This window comes from Phytophthora parasitica (genome assembly GCF_000247585.1).
Source record: "Phytophthora parasitica INRA-310 unplaced genomic scaffold supercont2.52, whole genome shotgun sequence".
In the NCBI taxonomy this organism is placed as follows: domain Eukaryota; phylum Oomycota; class Peronosporomycetes; order Peronosporales; family Peronosporaceae; genus Phytophthora; species Phytophthora nicotianae.
The window spans coordinates 81,090-98,877 of record NW_008649038.1 but is presented as its reverse complement, the minus strand read 5'-3'; the positions used below and the strand labels follow the sequence as shown (position 1 = coordinate 98,877).

Sequence of the window (17,788 nt, the reverse complement as noted above, 5' to 3'; positions counted from 1 at the left end):
TGCCCATCCTATGATGTCCTTTCTATCCCCTCTGTAGCCTGGTCGCGTGGTACTAGCCGTGGGTACAAATCAGATGATGTGTCATCAGTGGATCGGCTCCTTGGAAGTAGATCGCGTGTCGGAATCCTTGGGGGGGGGGGGGGTAGATTCCTAGAGCGTGACCTTGATAGTTGTGAGTCGATAGGTATTCTTGGCGAAGCAGAGAATCCGGTTAATCTCCTTGATCAGCACTTGTAAATTATTATTTTGGGACGTTCACTAGGTAGTCAATATACTATCCAGGTATCACAACCGACGCTAGATCTATGATCCCCAACCTTCACCGAGCTCACACGACCAATGTCGTTTCGGATCTTGAGGCAGGGAGGCACTTGTGAAACAATGCAGATTCGACTCGGATTTATAGTTAGGTCCTATACACCGACTGTCTCTACCTTTACAGCCACTAGATATCTCATCTTCAGCCATGTATCTTGCTCTTCCTTGTCCAGATTCATGATCCTTGGTTTTGATCTGGGTCCACCTCATCTTGTTAATCTCCATCCCAGTGATCCTTGGCCCAATTGCTACGGTCTAGTTGCCTAAGCCCAGGATCCTCAAGGTCTATCCTCTTATACGATAGATCTCGGATCGATAGTGTAGGATCTTGTGTCCGCCGGATCTATCCCTGTCATGTCTTGATTTGCGTTATCCAGGCACCGATCTGAGTCGACGCCGCCACGGCAAGTCTCGTCGCTGCGCCCATCATCTAGATCCATCGCTCTCCGGTCCAATCTCCTGCTGCATACTCACATGCGCGCGCTCCGCTTAAGTGCGACAATAATTTGTCATATTCAACATGGATAAAACCCGGCCAACGCGCGCCCCAATCCAAGAGCGTTTTCGTGATCAGTTGTCCAGATCACGGGAGCTAATGGAGCTTCGGCCTTGGCCTGTTGTTAAAGCAATACTGTATCTATCGGTCAATTCAAGACCGAAACTGGTTTCTGCATTGCATATTCTTGACTAAGAAATCGTATCCGACGGGCGGTGTGAAGCGCGGCATGAAGCTTCGTGAGATTTGATCGTTTTCGTGGCCAACGCGGGGTTTGCCCGAGTGGAGAGTTATAACTGAGGACGAACTCAAGTAGTGATGCGTGCGGTATCGTCGGCTAAGACAACGGATGATGCGAAGAGAAGATGGTGGCAGCAGCAGTGACCGGTTGCAGTAGCCATGTGCTGTGCTATCGTGAAGTACGGGTTCAACAGGATGGATTGAAGCTACGAGAGAGCGAGGGTGCAGAGTGAAGTGCCTTGAGAGCAGTGCATGTAAGTCAAGTAGTTTGGAATTTTCAGGGCTCTCAAATCGATTCACTTTTCAGCATATTTTTTCGAGCTCAAGCCTCCTCAATCACCTCGTCGGTCCTCGGCAACTTTCTATGTGCCAATGCCCATTTCCAATAGATTAACGGCTCGAAGGCGCAGATCTTCTCAGAGCGCACGAAGGTTCATGTATGCTCGAAGGCAGCGCTAGATGGAAGGTCAGACATTGGATGAACGTAGATGAGGTTGGCTACCTCTACACTTGATGTGTGTGCATGTGGCACTTTTGATTCGAGGACATTCAAGTGACCGAAATTCATACGCTTTCAATATGATGGAAGATAGGATACTAGTTAGAATAGTACAATGAGATGTGGTAGGCTTCCGGTTTGGGTACCGGATCGTTTTTTTTTCGGTTCAGTTCGACTATTCGTGCTGCTAACCACTCCTTGTAAAACCTATAAATCTATTTTCTGGGGAACAAAATTATGTTTTTCCAGGGATGGGATTATTTATCCCACCCAGGGATCAGTTTATTCCACCCAGATGCACTAGAATCCTGCTCAAGGCTAATTTACAATTGGTGAGTGATGGTGGAAAAGATGGGTACAGATGTTGTACTCTTTCTTTTATCAACGCGGTGCAAGGACATAAGTCAATTTCCGGATGGAACTCCTCTTTTCAGAGCTGGTGGAAACTTTCCACTCGTGTTGCAATGCAGAGCAATCTATCGACTCAAGTACTGCCACTGCAGCACAATGGGCGCGTCGGATCCACGCAACGTTTTATAGTGCCAAATCCGCTCGGGGCAACAGCAAATTTGTTGCTTTGGAAACTGCACTTACCCAGGTTTTTATACAGCTTAGCAATGCAGGAAGCGCGCAATTCTTTTGGAAATTTATGGTGCAAGTTTTGCTAGTGTTGGCACAAGAACCAGTACTTGTTCAATCTACTGCCCCCATACTCACCAGCTGCGAGCCACGGGCCCACACAAGCAAAACAAGCTTTAAAAAATGTCAACCCAATACTCCACTAGCGTTTCTAGTGGTGAATGCGCTGAGGAAAATTACAATTGGAGACGCAAACAATGGACAGATAACGTTGTGTAGACTCGAGGGGAGAACCAATGAGGAGCTGCGGAGCTTCTGCATGAAAGGACTGGACACCAGATTAAACGTTGTACGGTAATAATGAATTACTGCAAGCTGACTCATGACAATGCTAACTTTGCAGTGGTGACTATGCTTCCAGGACCAGAAGTTGCTGGTGGAACTATTGGGGCTTTTTCAGATCAATGATATTGAGCCGAATCTTGTGCGAAATGCGATGGAGCATTTACTTGCGTTCAAGAGCCACGCGGCGTTGATTAAGCTGTGCGAGACGTTCCCAGAGCTTGACTGGCCATTTGAGACCATCGTGACGAGAATGGCACAGACGAAAGACTGGATGTCAGCAGAGTTACTAGTGAAAACTTTTGCGGAAGATGATGACACCGGTAGGGAAAATATTGAGGGTGATTTGGATATTCACTCTGATCAACGTGTTGTGAGTTCGTTCAATTGCAGCGCTGGCCACGGTTTTGATTGATGCAACGATAAACATTCGGGATTTCAAGCGGGTAAGCTGGAAGGTGTAAGTGTTTATATTGGAATGCCTCTCACGAATCTAGTTTATCTACTTTAGGCACACCGCTTGGTGGTAAGCTTCAACCTCCAGAAACAGTATCCGGACGTTGGTACGCCCTCCAGCTACTGTTCTATATGGTGCTACTGCTTCTACTGTTCCTCGATACTCACACAGAATTCGAACTTTTAGATGCACTGTACACCCGTGATGGCCTCATGCGACTTATCGAAGCCCAACGCTGGCAACTTGCACTTACTTTCGTTGGCCACGACACTACTCTTCAAAAAGTATTGCTCGAGCACATGGTTACTGCTGGAGAACTGGCACATGCAGCTCACTTGGTTAAGATGATGGTGAATGCGGGCTTAGTACCCGACATTTCACCCATGATACCCAAGTACTCGGATTCTGGTGAGATTGGACAGGGCGTTGAAGACGAGGGGTTTTATGCGTTGCCTGAAAAGATCCCGAGTATTACCTTTTGCAACGATGAGAACACAGTGAGAGATGCAATGGAGCACTTTTTTGGGTCCACCAGTTCCAACAAAGTAGACGACAAACAAGTGGTGGGCTTGGATGTGGAATGGAAGCCCATCATAGCACGATCGAAAGCAACGACAGCGGTAGCGAGCATCCTGCAAATTGCCTCGTCAGACGGCGTTTTCGTCGTCGATTTACTGGCACTTCATGTGAGTTTGGCAGTTGTTTATTTTTTTTGGGCAACGGGTAATATTTAGTTTTATTTTATCGGAAACATGTAGGACAACGACCTGTTGTTCGACAGCTTCCTTCCTCGGCTGCTAACTTCTCCGCAGTGGCTTAAGCTGGGCTTCGGCTTCGATTCGGATTTGAAAGGTACGGCATTGTCTGTGTTGCTCCAAATACTATAGCTGCCTAACCATGTTCTAGTCCTACATCAAACGTTCCCCGAGCGTCAGTCTTTTACTGGAGTGTCTCCATTCCTAGATGTAAGTTGAAGAAGAAGATGGATTTCAAGATGTTACTGACGAAGATATTTTATTTTTGCTGCAGTTGAACACGTTAGAGCTGACATCAGGTCCAATTAACAGCGGTTTGTCGCAATGTGTTCATCACGTTCTTGGCAAACCTTTGGACAAGGTACGTAAATTATGGTAGTAGTTTATCACTGCGTTATGACTTGCTGATATTCATCGAACTCGTTCGTTACTACTCACAGCGGATGCAGCTAAGCGATTGGGAACACCGGCCGCTTTCGCAGGAACAAAAGAACTATGCAGCACTAGATGCTCTGTGTCTCGTTCACATCGTCCGCAAGTTGTACGTCAATGACGACAATGCTGTTAGTGTTGCAATTCTCATCAAATACGTTGTTGCTGTCAGGCAAAATCTAAGCGACAACGACAAAAGTTTGCCAAGCTGGAGTGAAGTTTCCAAGCGCATCGTTACGCTTAATCACGCGGTTTCACTCAGCGAGGATGAAAAACTGGAAGCCGTCTCCCACCGCATCGCGTATCAGAAGAAATGGCGCCACCAGTGCGATGAAGCATCTTGCATGACCAAGCTGGTGACGCCGCAGGACGTTCTACAATTCTGGGAAGACCGAAGACGCGCTTTATTGCTTGAACAGAAGTTGACTTTTGACACGACGTTGAAGTTCTTGACGAAGGACCAGATGACAGCGATGCTACAAGACCCACAGGAAGATGCAGATACTCGTGACTTCATCGCTGTGAACAGCATCTGCATTTTCATTGCCGGTAAGCCGGCATGGGTTGTATCACGAATCACCAAGATCTGACAACGGTATTTGTTTTTCACTTGAGACAGAAACGCCCTCCGTGGTTTGCATCGAAGCCAACTACAAGCTGGATATGGTACAGATTGCAAGACTCCGTGGCGTCGGGCGTCGCAAAGTTCGATTAGCAGCAGCATCGGAATGTCGCCGTGTCTTTGGATTTGCACCAGGGACAGTTGCTCCCTTCGGCCACAAGCCATGGACTTCAAAGTCAGAGGATAAATCTACACATCCAGTACTAATCAACCTATTCGTGGACTCACGACTGCAGAAGGCACAATATCTCGCAGCAGGATCTGGATCGCCAGACAAAGTGATCTGGGTAGAGTCAAAGGCGTTCTTCGCTTTGATCAGCATCGAACTCCTTGACGATATCTCGATTCCACGCGATTCTCCGACTTCAGTCGATAACACGGATAAGACAAGTGGTAACATCGCCGAGACGGAGCCAAAACCCCTCGAATACAAGTTTCTAGCCGACTCGATGGTGACTCAGGTCGGTCGTTGGCTGCGAACAATTGGAGTCGATGTGGTCACCTGGAATCCAGAAGATGTCAAAGCCACTAGAAGCACGGATCCCAAGAGTGTTATGTTAGCATTTGCAGCCACGGAAGACCGAATCGTCTTGACTCGAGACACAGGCCTTCCCAGTCGCCGAGACGCTGGTGCTTGCTTTGTACTATCGGATGACGAGTGCTACATGCAGTTCCGAGAAGTCAAATTGCAGTTTGGACTGGTAAACCACATCGGCACTCGCTCGTCCCGGTGTGCTCGTTGCAATTCCGACACATTTTCTCCCATTAACGCCGACTCCGCACGTAAGAAAATGTCAGAGCGACTTCGCAAGAAAGTCCCGATCAGTGTCACCACATTCTGGAATTGTGACGGCTGTGGTCGAGTCTACTGGGAAGGCCCCAAGTATACACCCTCGACGAACAACAGTGTGGAGTCGAGTCTCGCTGGCAGAGTCGTCTACCGGCCTGTTCCCAGGAAACGCGTTGCAGGTGATCACTCCGACACACGCCACCTTCCAGATCCGGAAATTGCTTCGACGCGAGGGACAAAATCTGAGTAGCCTAATGTATCGCAGCATAATATCGTAGTAGCATTACTCGTAGTTAGCTTTTGCGTTGTCGTCGTCGCTGCTGAGCTTGTTCCAGCTCGTCAACTTGTTGCTCCAACTGCAGTAACTTCTTTCTCTTTAGCAGCTTGAAGAACCTCTGTGAGTCCTCCGACTCACGTGCTTCAGCGAATAGTTTCATGGCTAACTCGTCCTCCTGTAGGTCGTTCTTGCGACGCATCTCAATTGCCAGTTGTTGGTGTACAAACTCCAAGTCCAACGCCGTCGTTGCTGTCGCCCCGTTCTCATTTTGCTCCGTCGACTCCTCCGAACCAGGAGTAGCGACAGTAGGAGACGCCGTAGTGGCAACAGCAGCAGGAGAAGGCGGTTCCACTTCAGCGTAAGGAGGAGAGGGCTCAGAGGCAACACGAGGAGGCTCAGTAGCAGCAGGAACTGGCGGCTGCACTTCGTGTTTTGTAGTTGTTTCAGCCTGGCCCTGTCCCCCAAACTTTGAGCAGTCCTTCACGATCCTCCAGCAGCTCAGGAACTCAAATTCCCTTCCCATTCTCTCTCGAAAAACGTCTCTCGCTCTCTCCACGGTCTCCTCCTCCCCCATTTCTTCATCTTCAACTTCTGTTAAAAACCGCATGAAGACTTTAATGTCCTGCGAGATGAGAATCCAGCGATTCTGCTGGGCACGCGCGCTCCTCACGCCTCCGATTCTGTCGCGCACCGCCTCCCATAAAGGAGCGCCATTCCGCCCTCCAGTGGTCGTCAGCGCTACGTAGGCAGCGGCAACCGCTTCATCTTCCGCCACTCTCCACTTCTTTCCGTGACCCATTATTGAAAATGTGGACCACATATGGAAATGATGTACAAATGTGATCCACATTTATGGCTACATTTGCAATAGCATAATGGCGTCGGTATCAGCGCCGATGCGCGTTGCCCACGGGCTTGTACGCTGGTCTCCGTGTGGTCGGTACTTGGCATCTGCAAGTGGGAACCGCCTGGCCATCCGCGACGCGCTGTCACTGCAGATTGTACAGCGCTATTCGACGGTGGACGAAGTGCAGACGCTGGTCTGGTCCGAGGACTCGGAGTTGGTACTGACGGCTTCATTCAAGCGCGCTGTGGTGCAGCTTTGGTCTGTACAAGACGCGTCCTGGACCTGTAAGATCTCGGAGGGTGTAGCAGGACTCGTCCATGCAAGGTGGACACCCGATGTGCGTCACGTCGTGACAGTGTCCGACTTTCAATTGCACGCGACCGTGTGGTCCCTCGAGGACCCAACTGCGAGGTGCTCCATCCGCAGTCCTAAACTGGCAGCCGACGGCCTCAGCTTTTCGAATAATGGAGCGTTCCTTGCAGTGGTGGAGCGTCACGACTGCAAGGACTTTATAGGCGTCTACAGCTGCGAGAGCTGGGAGCTTACCACACATTTCGCCATCGACAGCTACGACTGCGTTGAGGTCGTGTGGTCACCCGACGACGCGTACGTGGAGTGATGACAACAATGCTTTTATATTCTTATTAAGAGGTTATTGTGTGCAGGACCATTGCGGTGCGAGATACCCACTTGGAGTTCAGAGTGCTGTTATACTCACCTGATGGAACATTGCTGGCCAAGTATCAGGTATGACAGCATAGTGACGCTGAAGAGGGTTTTGTATTGACATTTTTGTATTTCTTCTTCATTCTAGGCTTATGAGAATGCGCTGGGATTGAAAACGATGACGTGGTCGACGTCAGGCCAGTTCTTGGCGCTTGGAAGCTACGATGAGCATCTGCGTGTGCTGAGTCACATCAATTGGAAGCCTGTCGTGGACTTCGATCACGAAAGTATCGCCGTCACGAAATCTCATACGAGCCACGCAGCGGTGAGAGTGTACTACAGAGGCTGAACATGTTGCAAACGCCTTACTAATGTATCTCTTGTGCAGATCGAATACGAAGAGAACTACGCGGATGCCAATGTCATGGATCGACCGCAAGGCAAACGGGTGGCAGTAATACAGCGAAGCTCTTCTCTGTTGTCGAACTCATTGCAAGCCGCTTCAGCGGCCGCTCAAGCTGCAGGTGGCAAAAAGTCTCGCGATGTTTGCTTCGTGACGCGGGAACCACCATTTTCTGTTCGCACAATTGCCTCCGATCCATTGTAAGTGTATTTAACAGGCGTGGTGTGCTGTTTTATCTGAAACTCATTTCAAATGTTTCGGTTTGTAGAACAGAAAACCCAAAGATTGGTATTAGCCGAGTAGTGTGGAGTGCCGATTCTGCGTTTATAGCTACCAAAAGCGACCAGATGCCGTACAATGTGTGGATCTGGCGCACAGAAAGTCTGACGCTGCACTCAGTTGTATCGCTGCTCGAATCTGTCCGGAGCTTGCGATGGGACCCAGTGCACTCTCGCCTCGCGATCACGTCGGGGGAGAATCGTGTCCACCTTTGGAGTACAGAAGGCATCTCGTGGATCAATATACCCACTGGTACGTTGTATCGACAGTGTTCATAGCTTCCCTCTTGCTGATATACAGCTTCATTTCCTGACAGAATCGTTTCAAGCTCTGGGTCTTCAATGGGCACCATCAGGCGACGCTCTCATTGCTGTTGGTCGTCAGGAATTTTGCTCTATAACTCTATAAACCGAGTCATTTGATCACGAAGAGCAAGTCTTGTGGGGTGATAAGCTCATCACCTGGTGGGTTCGTGAGTACATGCTGTGGAGAGGTTGAAGTGCTGGCACTGCGATAAATGCCCAACGTCATGGTGTCCTGATGATGCAAACAAAAGGATGAGACTACTCAATAACTGGACGAAATGAAGGAGAAAAATAATGCAGTACCTCGTTGTGAAGCAGCCCTTCTACGAGCAGCGCATAAGGGCGAAAGTGATATCGCTCTGGCGCTGGCATCTGCGTCAATCGGTGTCGCGATCTCTGCACTCGGTTCGGCATCTTCATGCTCATATTCCCACTGATGACAAGTTGCGTCACCATCTCGATCATGAGTTGCTGGTTTGAGCAAGACCCCATAAGTGCATCCATGAAATTGGAGAAGTAAATGTGACCCGACGCGTACAGCGGACTGAAAAACGAGCTGTCGAGGAACTTGACATCCTTGAGCAGATCACGTTGGCGTGGCTCATTCGCTGCTGCCTTTGCGTCGAATAGAGAGCCATTCCGGTCGATGAGAAACTTGACATTACTAGGACGAATCATCTCAGCGACGATGAATGGCATCGATCTCTTTTCATTGATCCCGTTCCTCTCCAGTCGAGAAGCTTCGTTCTGCAGCGCCTCAGTGATAAAGCGGTGCGTAGTGATGGCGTCGACGTCTGCCATATTCTCGTCCATACTCTCCAGATCATTCTCAAGGTCCATACTGCTAGTGTTCTCCATCCCGCAGTACGACATGATCAAGATACTTCGCGCGTGGATCATGCGAGCTGTGTGGAACACGTGCATACTGAGTGGAGATCCACGAACGAAATACAAGCGCTCGTGCAGCTGATGTGCCATGAAATCTTTCTCCGTCAACTGTCGCTGGGTAATGAAGATGACACCAGTGACCTTCTCGTTCAGGTCGCTTAAGTTGGCAAGGAAGTCTTCGTAGTTGCTGGGAGTTCCACACACGACATAGTGTTCGCTCAGAGTCACTGGCGGTGGATCGCGACGAAAGCAAAGCGACAGATGACGAATACGCGCTCGAAGGTTTCCACTGATAGCAATTGATGGTCGTAAGAGAGGAGCAGGCTCCCAATTCGAAGCGTGATAATCATCTCGTTCTGTGAGTTGTTCGGTAATCGGTCGTGTTCCGAGGATATGGCTGAGTCGTGGGCCCTCCACAAGAGCGTTACTGGTTGTAGCGGTGCTAGTTGCAATGGTGGCTTCGGTCTTTATATTCGTTTGAGCTATCAAGTCGTCCACACTGGGACTTGGCGTTGGGTCTGGTTTCTGCTCTGTTGGTTGTTCAGACAATGTTTTATCACTGGGAGCACGCACGAATGACTCCCTAATGCTCTGGTCTCGCGTGCTATAGTCTATGGTACTCCTGCCACTTCTGGCACTTAACGGCATTCGACTCGACAAAGGTCTAACGACCGGATCTTTCGGCCGATCACGAGGTGTCGTAGCCTTTTTTACGAGCTCGGCAGGAGTCAAAGCGATGACTGGAACGACAGGCTTTGAAGGTTTGTGCTGTGGCGTGTGTGCTGTTTCTGTTGGATTTCCTAGCGAGTACTTCTCGTCGGTTGTCATGTGGTTTGAGTCCATGTGCCTCGGAGAGAAGCGTCGGGCATCCACGCGGTTATCCTCAACAGGAGCTTGTGTTGGGTCATCTTCAACTACAGACTCCGGATCACTGTGTTCATCGATCTCTCTGTCCACTGGGGCGATCTTGTCCATCGCTCGACCGGAAAACATGCTCAAGCGACTTTTTATTGAATTCTTCCCCATTGCCTTGTCTGGAGTTGAACTGACACGACGGTCACGACCGAATCCAACGGATACGCGACGTCCAAATGGAATTTTGTTCTCAATAGCGGCGGTGAGCATGGTTGCCACTGTTCGAATGTTACGATTGGCACTCATGCCTAACGATGCTGGAGCGATATCAGGATGGCGAGCAAAAATTGCTGGAGTCAACTTCTCAATCTTTGAGGCGATGTCGTTCCCTCGGCCAATAAAGAAAACACTGAGAAAATTTGCATCAGATAGCTGCTCGTCAACGGGATACACAGTAGTCGTATCCTCAATGGTCCGCAAGCCAACAAGTGGGACACCAAATTCGCGATAGAAAAGCACAGCGAGAGCGCGATACGATGGCATATTGAGTAGAAATGGAGGCAGAGCAGCTTCACATATCTTTTGCTCACATCCTGATAGATAATCTGACAACCAATATCCTCTAGAAAAGTTCAGCAGAATTAAGCATAAATCACGGATAAGTGCTCAACGATACACAAGGTTTGAGAAACAATCGTACCTGCACTGTTCGGTGTGGGAGAATTTATGAACGAGATTTCCGAGGAAAGGATTGAATCCTCGAATCCACAGACATTTGCCGAAAAATGCCAGTTTGAGTTGCTCCAAGCAGATAACTGCCGTGGCTCCGGAAATGTGGAAATGTCGAGTGTTATCGAACTTTGAAACTTGGACGTGCAAAGGTGCTGGTCAAGTAAAGCATAGTTAGATACTAACATTTAGAACGGATGTGTTGGTCAAGTACACTCCATATTCAATACCATGTCGATTGTTTTTGCGCACTGAGCAGGTGATCAGGTTGGCAGCCGTGTCGTTTTGATCTAGCGTTCCACTGTGTTTTTTAACCATGACGAAACAGTATTCCGCCGTCGGAGCTGCGGCACGTTGAAGGTCTGCCGCAACCATAGCGGAGCCTTGAAGATAGATTACTCGCTCTTCGTAGTCCGGATGAAGCAGAACTCGCCTCAAATCATTCGTTGGCAAGGTGGGCGCCAGGATCACTACTTTTCGACGTGTTCGACGTTCTTCGTCTTTGTGAAGCCAATTGTGTAAGAAGAAGAGTAAGGCTCCATTTTCAACCTCGCCGCAGAGTAAGACGTGTTGTGTGCTCTTGTCGGGTTCATACTTTTTATCAAATGCTGTCTGTCACAAGAAGCCTCACGTCAGATTCAAACAAGTGGCATCATTGCTCTGCTGTAATGAAACACTTACCTCTCGACTGAGTATATATGAATACCCGCTAATTTGAATAGGGATCAAAGCACCGGCGAAGAAGATCATCGCCACATCAAAAGCCTTGCCTAAATTAGTTTTCGGCGCAACATCTCCGAATCTAGGTGAAAAAGTGAGAAAAAAAATTTAACACAGGCGCAGTGATCATCTTAATATCATGGTTCGTACCCAACTGTTGCGATTGTAATGCATACAAAATAAATGGCGTCTAAGAAAGTCATATCTTGGCAAGTCTCGCCAGAAATCTGTGTTCCTTTGTATACTGGATCACAGTATTCGATGGTCTAGAAAACAAAATGATGGCATGAGTCAGGCATGTGTCCATTAATTAATGAAGTATCATTCTTACCTGCATGAAGAGACCACCGCACATGATGACGCTAAAAGTTGTCAGACAGATCAACAGACCTTGCCGGAGTTTTGCGCTTTTTGCTAGTCGTAGAAGGCGGTAAAACTGTAGTAACCGCATAACTCGCAGCATCATTAGCAAGCGAAATGCGTAGGTATGAGGAATCGAATCTGTTGTCCCAGTTGTAAACTCGACCAGAAGCGGTAGCACGCAAATGATCTCTACCACAGATAACCAGTGCAGCAAGAAACTCCTGCGGTTGCTTGCGGAATAAAACCTATCATCATAGAGTAATTAAGATTCGCCATTACTTCAAACAAAGCAAAGCATTCTAAAATCTGATCACATACCTTAAACCAAGATTCGCTAACGTCGCTACTAGATTAATTGTGTCGATGGCGAGGTATCCGATAGTGAAATTTGTGTCGGGAGTCTTCCAGTTGAGCTTTATCATGGCAATCACCATTATAAAGCTTTCATATTACGCCAAAATTCACGCGATTAGTACAGGTAACCAGCATCCTATCCTTTCGTACTCCTACCTTAGCACACATTGTACTATATCTAGCATTATGCCCACTTCGGAGTCGTGTAAATTCCTCTCAATCCATTGGCGTCTGCTTTCTCCCTTCATCCTCCGCTTGATAGCTCTCCTCATCCGTTTGGAGAATTTCCGCAACAAATCTCTCACCACCGGCCGCTTCCATCTGCGTGTCGAGTACATCTTGGCTCGCAACGCAGGTTCCATTGGGACAACACTAGCAGCTCTGCTCTTCCGTTTCAATGGCCACGATGAAGAAATAGTTGAATCTGTCGAATCATGCGCAAGGCTCGTTGGCCTCTTCGACAAGGAATCGTGAAAAAGAGAGCGAGAAATCAAGATCGACAAGCGCAGCGTTAGCTGCTAGGCCTCCCAGGTTACAGGTACACAAATTCTATGGAGTCAACAGGCGTTATCTATTCCCCATATTTAGCCGGCGGTTAGCGTCCAACTTGGACTTCTTCATATTGTTGTCGAACCAATATAAAAGTAGTCACAAACAGATCATAATACAAGTTTTGGAAACCTGGAAATGCTTGGTAAATGTATTCATATATTTAAGCGCAAGCTACTGACGATAACACGCGCCTACCTTGTGGTCGTGATCATTATGCGTCCTTCGGGGAAGGCTTGGATACTTCTGTGGCGTCCTCAACAGTCTTGGGTGCCTTCTCCTTCGATTCTTCATTGGCAGCCATCTTGGCCTGCTGTAGAGCGCCAGTCACATACTCTACTGAGTTGTTGACGAGCACGACACCTTTGTTCACGAGGTCAGTGCCGATTCCGCCTGTCACCTTCTCGTCCACTTTCATGGCTGTAGCTGATACGCCCAGTGCGCGGTCTAGATCCGAAACTTTTTCGGCCACGGCACCCACGACGCCCGAGACCGTGTTTACGACGCCGTAGCGACCGTCCAGCTCCTCGGCCTTGCCCACGACTCCACCCGCGACGACATAGGCGCCATAACCGGCGCTAAAGAGTGTCTCCTTAAGTTGCTCGAAGCTCGAGCTGCTGCGCTCGCGTGTGGTAACAACGATGTGCTCAATTGACGTCGATACGGAGCTCGTGGCCGTCGAGACGCCGCCCTTGACAGAGTCCACGGAACTCGTGACGCTGGCGCGGAATTTCTCATCGTAGCTGCGGCCACGCTCCTTGAGGCCGTCGAGAGCCGCTTGCACCTTGCTAAATGAGGCCTTGGCCACGTCTACGACGGGCGCCGACGTGTTCTTCGACTTTTCCTTCAGTGATTCGCCCAGTTCCTTTAGTTCATCCACAGATTTGTGCGTACGCTCGATGGCCGCCTGTAGATAGGAACTGGCCGTCTCGGAAACGTTGTAATGAGCGTCATATTCGGCCAGTTTGGCCTTGAGCTGTGGGGATCAGACAGAAAGCGCATAAAAACGTTTAAAAGTAGGCACTTAAGCTGCGGGGCACGCATGTATGCGGTTGGACTTACCGACTCGAGATACGTCTTGGTCTCCTCCGTGCCCTTGTGGATCTGCTCCTGTAACTTCTCGATCTCCTGCGGGTCGTTGGAAGCCATGGTTGCTGCTACACTATCTTGATCAATTGAGAAATGAACTGCTTGTTGTATCCGGGAAACATGAAGATAAAAATCGACGCAGTGGAGAAAAAACTAGACGCATACACTGTGGAATTTAGTTCTACCAACGACATTCGGAGAAGCTGCTTTGGTTGCATTCTTATTAACCTTCGTTATTTAATATCAGATCATTTATCCGGCAGAATGTTACCGCGGTAGTGAATGATTTTTTACGATAAAAAAACATGTCTTTCTGAGTGGAATTTGACGTTGCGCTGCCTCACTGAGAAATTCTGGCACCCAACCTGCCATCACCATGCTAATTTTGGACTTTTCTAGAATTTCTGAATGAATTTAGGCTTATTCGAGTGTAAAAACACAGAAGTTTTAGGTTTGTTCGAGTACAAAACAGTTTACCAAATTTAAAGTGACCAAATCCCACAATCTGAATCAGAACTTCTAGAATAGCGACTTCAACTAAGTCGCACGCCACTGATTGGTCACCTTTTTCATCCAATGTCGTGTCTCCGCGCCAAAAGACCAACAATCTGAGCAATGGTGGACGTGGAGATGAAGTCGGCGGAGGACGCGCCCGCGTTCGAGGGCATCTCGAGCCGCAACCGCTCGACAGAGTCATGGCCTTGGGTGGAAAAGTACCGGCCATCATCTCTGGACGATCTCATTGCGCACCAGGAGATCATTTCGACGCTTAATCGCCTGATTGACGCGCAAAAGTTGCCCCACTTGCTGTTCTACGGACCACCAGGCACGGGCAAGACTTCCATGATCATCGCAGCAGCGCGACGGCTGTACGGCAAGAACTACGGATCTATGGTGCTTGAACTCAACGCTTCAGACGATCGCGGTATTGATGTGGTACGGAACCAGATTAAGGAATTTGCTGGCACCAAGAAGCTCTTCAGCCAGGGCGTTAAGCTCATCATCCTGGACGAGGCTGACTCTATGACCAACGACGCCCAATTCTCACTGCGCCGAGTTATCGAGAAGTACACGAAGAACGCGCGGTTCTGTCTCATCTGTAACTACGTGAGTAAGATCATCCCAGCACTCCAGTCGCGATGCACGCGCTTCCGCTTCGCCCCGTTGAACGAGAGCCAAGTCAGCGGCCGCGTCAAGCACATTGCGCAGCTAGAGAAGTGCGTTGCTACAATTATTATCTGCTATTACTATTTAGGATCTAATTAATATTGTGCCACCAGGTTGAACATGACCGAAGACGGCTTTAAGGCCATTCTACGACTGGGCCAGGGCGATATGCGTCGCATCCTCAACATCTTACAGGCGACGTCCATGGCCCACGACGTCGTCAATGAAGCCAACGTCTATCTGTGCACGGGTAACCCTCTGCCAAAGGATATCGAGTCGGTGACCCAGTGGCTCTTTAACGAAAACTTTGCGACGGCTGTGCGTAAGTGTGCCGAGATGCAGAAGCTCAAAGGTTACGCTACTAGCGACATCCTGCAGGATGTGTACCGCTACACTATGGAACTGGAGCTGCCGCCGCGGTGCCGCATGTATTTATACGACGAGCTGGCCAACCTCGAGCACCGCCTGTCTAATGGCACGACGGAGGAACTGCAACTGGCCTCGCTGGTTGCCATCTTCGCCATTGCGCGCGAGCAAATGTCCACTGCAGTTGCTGCAGCATCTAAAGCCTAGATTTACACTAGCAAAGCAAGGTCAAGTGATACTAGAAAACAAAGCGAATCAATGCCAAAGTGACAGCTACATGCATTTTCTTTTCCTTTACGCGGCAGCCACTTGCTGAGCTGTGGAGAACATAGCTATACACAAGACAAGCGGCCGATCCAGCAGCTCAACTGGAAGTGACATGAAGCGCCTGGTGTACCGTCAGGAGCTCGCACACAGCTATGCAGCTCTTGCTCCTGTCTATCCTGCTTCAACAAGAAGCATCACTCATGAGCGGACTCTCTTGCCTCCTCGTATTCATTGCCCGCTTACAGTTCAGACATGGGAGTTGCTTATTTCTCGAGCGCCAGCACCTTTCCGATGGCAATCGTCTTACCCTCGTCACGAAGGGTGAGACGGCCCAGCTGCGGCATGTTGGCAAACGTCTCGATCGTGATGCTCTGCTCCACTTCAATCCGGCAGACCACCGACTGGCCCTGCTTAATGAAGGTCACGTGCTTCTTTACCGGCTTGCCCGTCTTCGGGTCAATAGGACGCAGCAACTTCGCGATCACGCACTCCTGAGCCACAGTGTGGATGTGGAGGATACACTTGTAACCAGCAGTCAACAGCGGACGGTGCTCCAGTGTGTCCACCAGCGCAATCTGAGCCGCGAACGCGTGAATGGCGCGAGGTGGGGTCTCCTCCTTCATTCCGCAGAGAACAAATCCCTTCTGGACGTCGTCAAGACCGCAAGACAGACGAATCGTCACGTTCTCACCGGGCTTGGCCGTGCGCACAGGCTGCTCGTTAATATATACTTGGTTCACAACAGCCGTAGTGTTCGTGGGCATCAGCAGCACCTTCTGGCCAGTCTTGAGGATACCCGACTCCACCTTACCCAGAGCAATGGTGCCGCGGTCGGCGTAGCGGTCCAGAATGGGTACACGCATCGGGCCATCCGGGTTACGGTTGCCAATGTGCATCGTGTCCATGTGGTCAATGAGCGACTCGCCTTCGTACCACGGAGCCTTAGACTTGTCCACGCGCACCTTGACATTGTCGCCATGCAGTCCAGACACGGGGATGAAGGCGACATCACGCTTGACAGCGAATCCGCACATTCGCAGGAACGGACGGAGCTTGGTGACGCACTCATCGTAACGTTCCTGACCCCAGTTGCACTCGTCCATCTTGTTGATCACGACAATGAGCTTGTTGATACCCAGAGTCTTGGCCAGCATAGCGTGCTCACGGGTCTGTCCACCACGCTCGAAACCCGTCTCAAACTCACCCTTACGGGCCGAAATCACGAGGATACCCACATCGGCCTGCGACGCACCCTGGATCATGTTGGGCACGTAGTTCTTGTGTCCGGGAGCGTCCAGAATCGTGAAACGACGAGTTTCCGTCTCGAAGTGAGCACGTCCAACCTCCACGGTCTTACCCTTGGCACGTTCCTCCTCGCCCGTGTCCATGATGTAGGCCAGGAACCAACTGTCACGGTTCCGCTGCTTGGCCTCGCGCTCGTAACGCTCGATAGTACGCTTATCCACCATATCCATGAGGTACAGCAGGTTGCCGGACAGTGTGGACTTGCCGGCATCGACGTGGCCAATGAGCACAACGTTGAGGTGTTCACGCGGGTCCTCATCACCGACTTCTTCCTCCTCTTCGAATGTATCTTCCTCCTCCTCAGCGGCCTCCTCCTTGGGCTCCTCATCCTTGGGTTCTTCAGCCTTAGGCTCCTCCTTCTTCTCTTCGACGGCCAGCTCCTGCACCTTTTCCTCCAGCTGGGCCACGGGCTCAGCAGCAGGCGGAGCAGGGGCAGCCGGGACCGGAGCGGCCGCAGGCTTGGCGCCAAGCACAGCAGCACCACCCTTCTTAGGAACGGGCATTGCTACGTCAAAAGCGCGAGCCGGAGCGGGAGCCGGGGGCGGTGGCGTGAAGGACGCGGGCGGCGTCCAAGTAGTGGCACCGGGGTTGAAGGAGAATTCCTTGGCCGTCGCGCTCAGCGTCTTCTTGGCTGCAAGTAGCACATACAAGCGATTTATAAGATTAGATAGTTCGTACTAAGCGATACGTGGTGTTAGCGGCGCCTACGTACGGGGGTTGCTGCCGTCCATGCTGCTTTCCTGTTTGGATTCACTCGTCCGAATGACGCATTGGAGCTGGGCAGCCCTGCCGTATTGTTACTTTCTGAAGTAACATTTATACATCGGTT

At 50.0% G+C, this 17,788-nt stretch overlaps 7 protein-coding genes across 8 annotated transcripts; 3 read left to right on the top strand and 4 right to left on the bottom strand.

The window, feature by feature from the left end:
• Window positions 1–2,451: 2,451 nt before the first annotated feature.
• On the top strand, window positions 2,452–5,885 carry PPTG_16318 (hypothetical protein; the record flags this gene model as incomplete). Its single annotated transcript, XM_008913152.1, has 11 exons — window positions 2,452–2,481; window positions 2,554–2,797; window positions 2,868–2,920; window positions 2,986–3,037; window positions 3,118–3,617; window positions 3,690–3,783; window positions 3,838–3,896; window positions 3,961–4,047; window positions 4,127–4,227; window positions 4,291–4,667; window positions 4,738–5,885. 11 exons carry the CDS (start codon window positions 2,452–2,454, stop codon window positions 5,778–5,780), a joined length of 2,640 nt encoding a protein of 879 aa, XP_008911400.1. The 3' UTR covers window positions 5,781–5,885.
• PPTG_16317 (hypothetical protein) lies at window positions 3,932–6,606 on the bottom strand (the record flags this gene model as incomplete). Its single annotated transcript, XM_008913151.1, has 1 exon — window positions 3,932–6,606. The coding sequence occupies one exon, from the start codon at window positions 6,604–6,606 to the stop codon at window positions 5,824–5,826; it is 783 nt and encodes a 260-aa protein (XP_008911399.1). The 3' UTR covers window positions 3,932–5,823.
• Window positions 6,607–6,668: 62 nt separating this feature from the next.
• Window positions 6,669–10,744, top strand: PPTG_16316. Of its 2 annotated transcripts, none has more exons than XM_008913150.1 (6): window positions 6,669–7,260; window positions 7,320–7,401; window positions 7,469–7,645; window positions 7,709–7,923; window positions 7,997–8,254; window positions 8,319–10,744. In XM_008913150.1, the coding sequence occupies exons 1-5, from the start codon at window positions 6,683–6,685 to the stop codon at window positions 8,016–8,018; spliced, it is 1,074 nt and encodes a 357-aa protein (XP_008911398.1). In that variant the 5' UTR covers window positions 6,669–6,682; the 3' UTR covers window positions 8,019–8,254; window positions 8,319–10,744. The 2 variants fall into 2 exon arrangements, with proteins under 2 accessions (XP_008911398.1, XP_008911397.1); XM_008913149.1 differs by having other exon boundaries at window positions 7,992–8,254; window positions 8,319–10,743.
• On the bottom strand, window positions 7,428–12,578 carry PPTG_16315 (hypothetical protein; the record flags this gene model as incomplete). The annotated part of the gene is made up of 9 exons (XM_008913148.1): window positions 7,428–8,539; window positions 8,611–10,672; window positions 10,751–10,934; window positions 11,010–11,391; window positions 11,461–11,581; window positions 11,650–11,765; window positions 11,831–12,107; window positions 12,181–12,303; window positions 12,373–12,578. The coding sequence occupies 9 exons, from the start codon at window positions 12,576–12,578 to the stop codon at window positions 8,417–8,419; spliced, it is 3,594 nt and encodes a 1,197-aa protein (XP_008911396.1). The 3' UTR covers window positions 7,428–8,416.
• A 309-nt stretch (window positions 12,579–12,887) lies between these two features.
• Window positions 12,888–14,052, bottom strand: PPTG_16314 (hypothetical protein). Its single transcript, XM_008913147.1, has 2 exons — window positions 13,828–14,052; window positions 12,888–13,741 (listed from the first exon to the last, which is right to left on the bottom strand). The coding sequence occupies exons 1-2, from the start codon at window positions 13,912–13,914 to the stop codon at window positions 12,980–12,982; spliced, it is 849 nt and encodes a 282-aa protein (XP_008911395.1). The 5' UTR covers window positions 13,915–14,052; the 3' UTR covers window positions 12,888–12,979.
• A 356-nt stretch (window positions 14,053–14,408) lies between these two features.
• PPTG_16313 (hypothetical protein) lies at window positions 14,409–15,669 on the top strand. Its single transcript, XM_008913146.1, has 2 exons — window positions 14,409–15,071; window positions 15,135–15,669. The coding sequence occupies exons 1-2, from the start codon at window positions 14,470–14,472 to the stop codon at window positions 15,592–15,594; spliced, it is 1,062 nt and encodes a 353-aa protein (XP_008911394.1). The 5' UTR covers window positions 14,409–14,469; the 3' UTR covers window positions 15,595–15,669.
• On the bottom strand, window positions 15,647–17,752 carry PPTG_16312 (hypothetical protein). Its single transcript, XM_008913145.1, has 2 exons — window positions 17,672–17,752; window positions 15,647–17,590 (listed from the first exon to the last, which is right to left on the bottom strand). The coding sequence occupies exons 1-2, from the start codon at window positions 17,688–17,690 to the stop codon at window positions 15,918–15,920; spliced, it is 1,692 nt and encodes a 563-aa protein (XP_008911393.1). The 5' UTR covers window positions 17,691–17,752; the 3' UTR covers window positions 15,647–15,917.
• Window positions 17,753–17,788: the final 36 nt, after the last annotated feature.

Excerpts from the sequence above, each read along its gene's own strand:
- PPTG_16316 (XM_008913149.1), top strand. The coding sequence starts at position 6,683 with ATGGCGTCGGTATCAGCGCCGATGCGCGTTGCCCACGGGCTTGTACGC. Across the intron at positions 7,261-7,319 it reads GTGTGGTCACCCGACGACGC|GACCATTGCGGTGCGAGATA; the intron begins GTACGTGGAGTG and ends TATTGTGTGCAG. Across the intron at positions 7,924-7,991 it reads ACAATTGCCTCCGATCCATT|AACAGAAAACCCAAAGATTG; the intron begins GTAAGTGTATTT and ends TTCGGTTTGTAG.
- PPTG_16314 (XM_008913147.1), bottom strand. The coding sequence starts at position 13,914 with ATGGCTTCCAACGACCCGCAGGAGATCGAGAAGTTACAGGAGCAGATC. Across the intron at positions 13,742-13,827 it reads CCAAGACGTATCTCGAGTCG|CTCAAGGCCAAACTGGCCGA; the intron begins GTAAGTCCAACC and ends TGATCCCCACAG.
- PPTG_16313 (XM_008913146.1), top strand. The coding sequence starts at position 14,470 with ATGGTGGACGTGGAGATGAAGTCGGCGGAGGACGCGCCCGCGTTCGAG. Across the intron at positions 15,072-15,134 it reads CACATTGCGCAGCTAGAGAA|GTTGAACATGACCGAAGACG; the intron begins GTGCGTTGCTAC and ends TTGTGCCACCAG.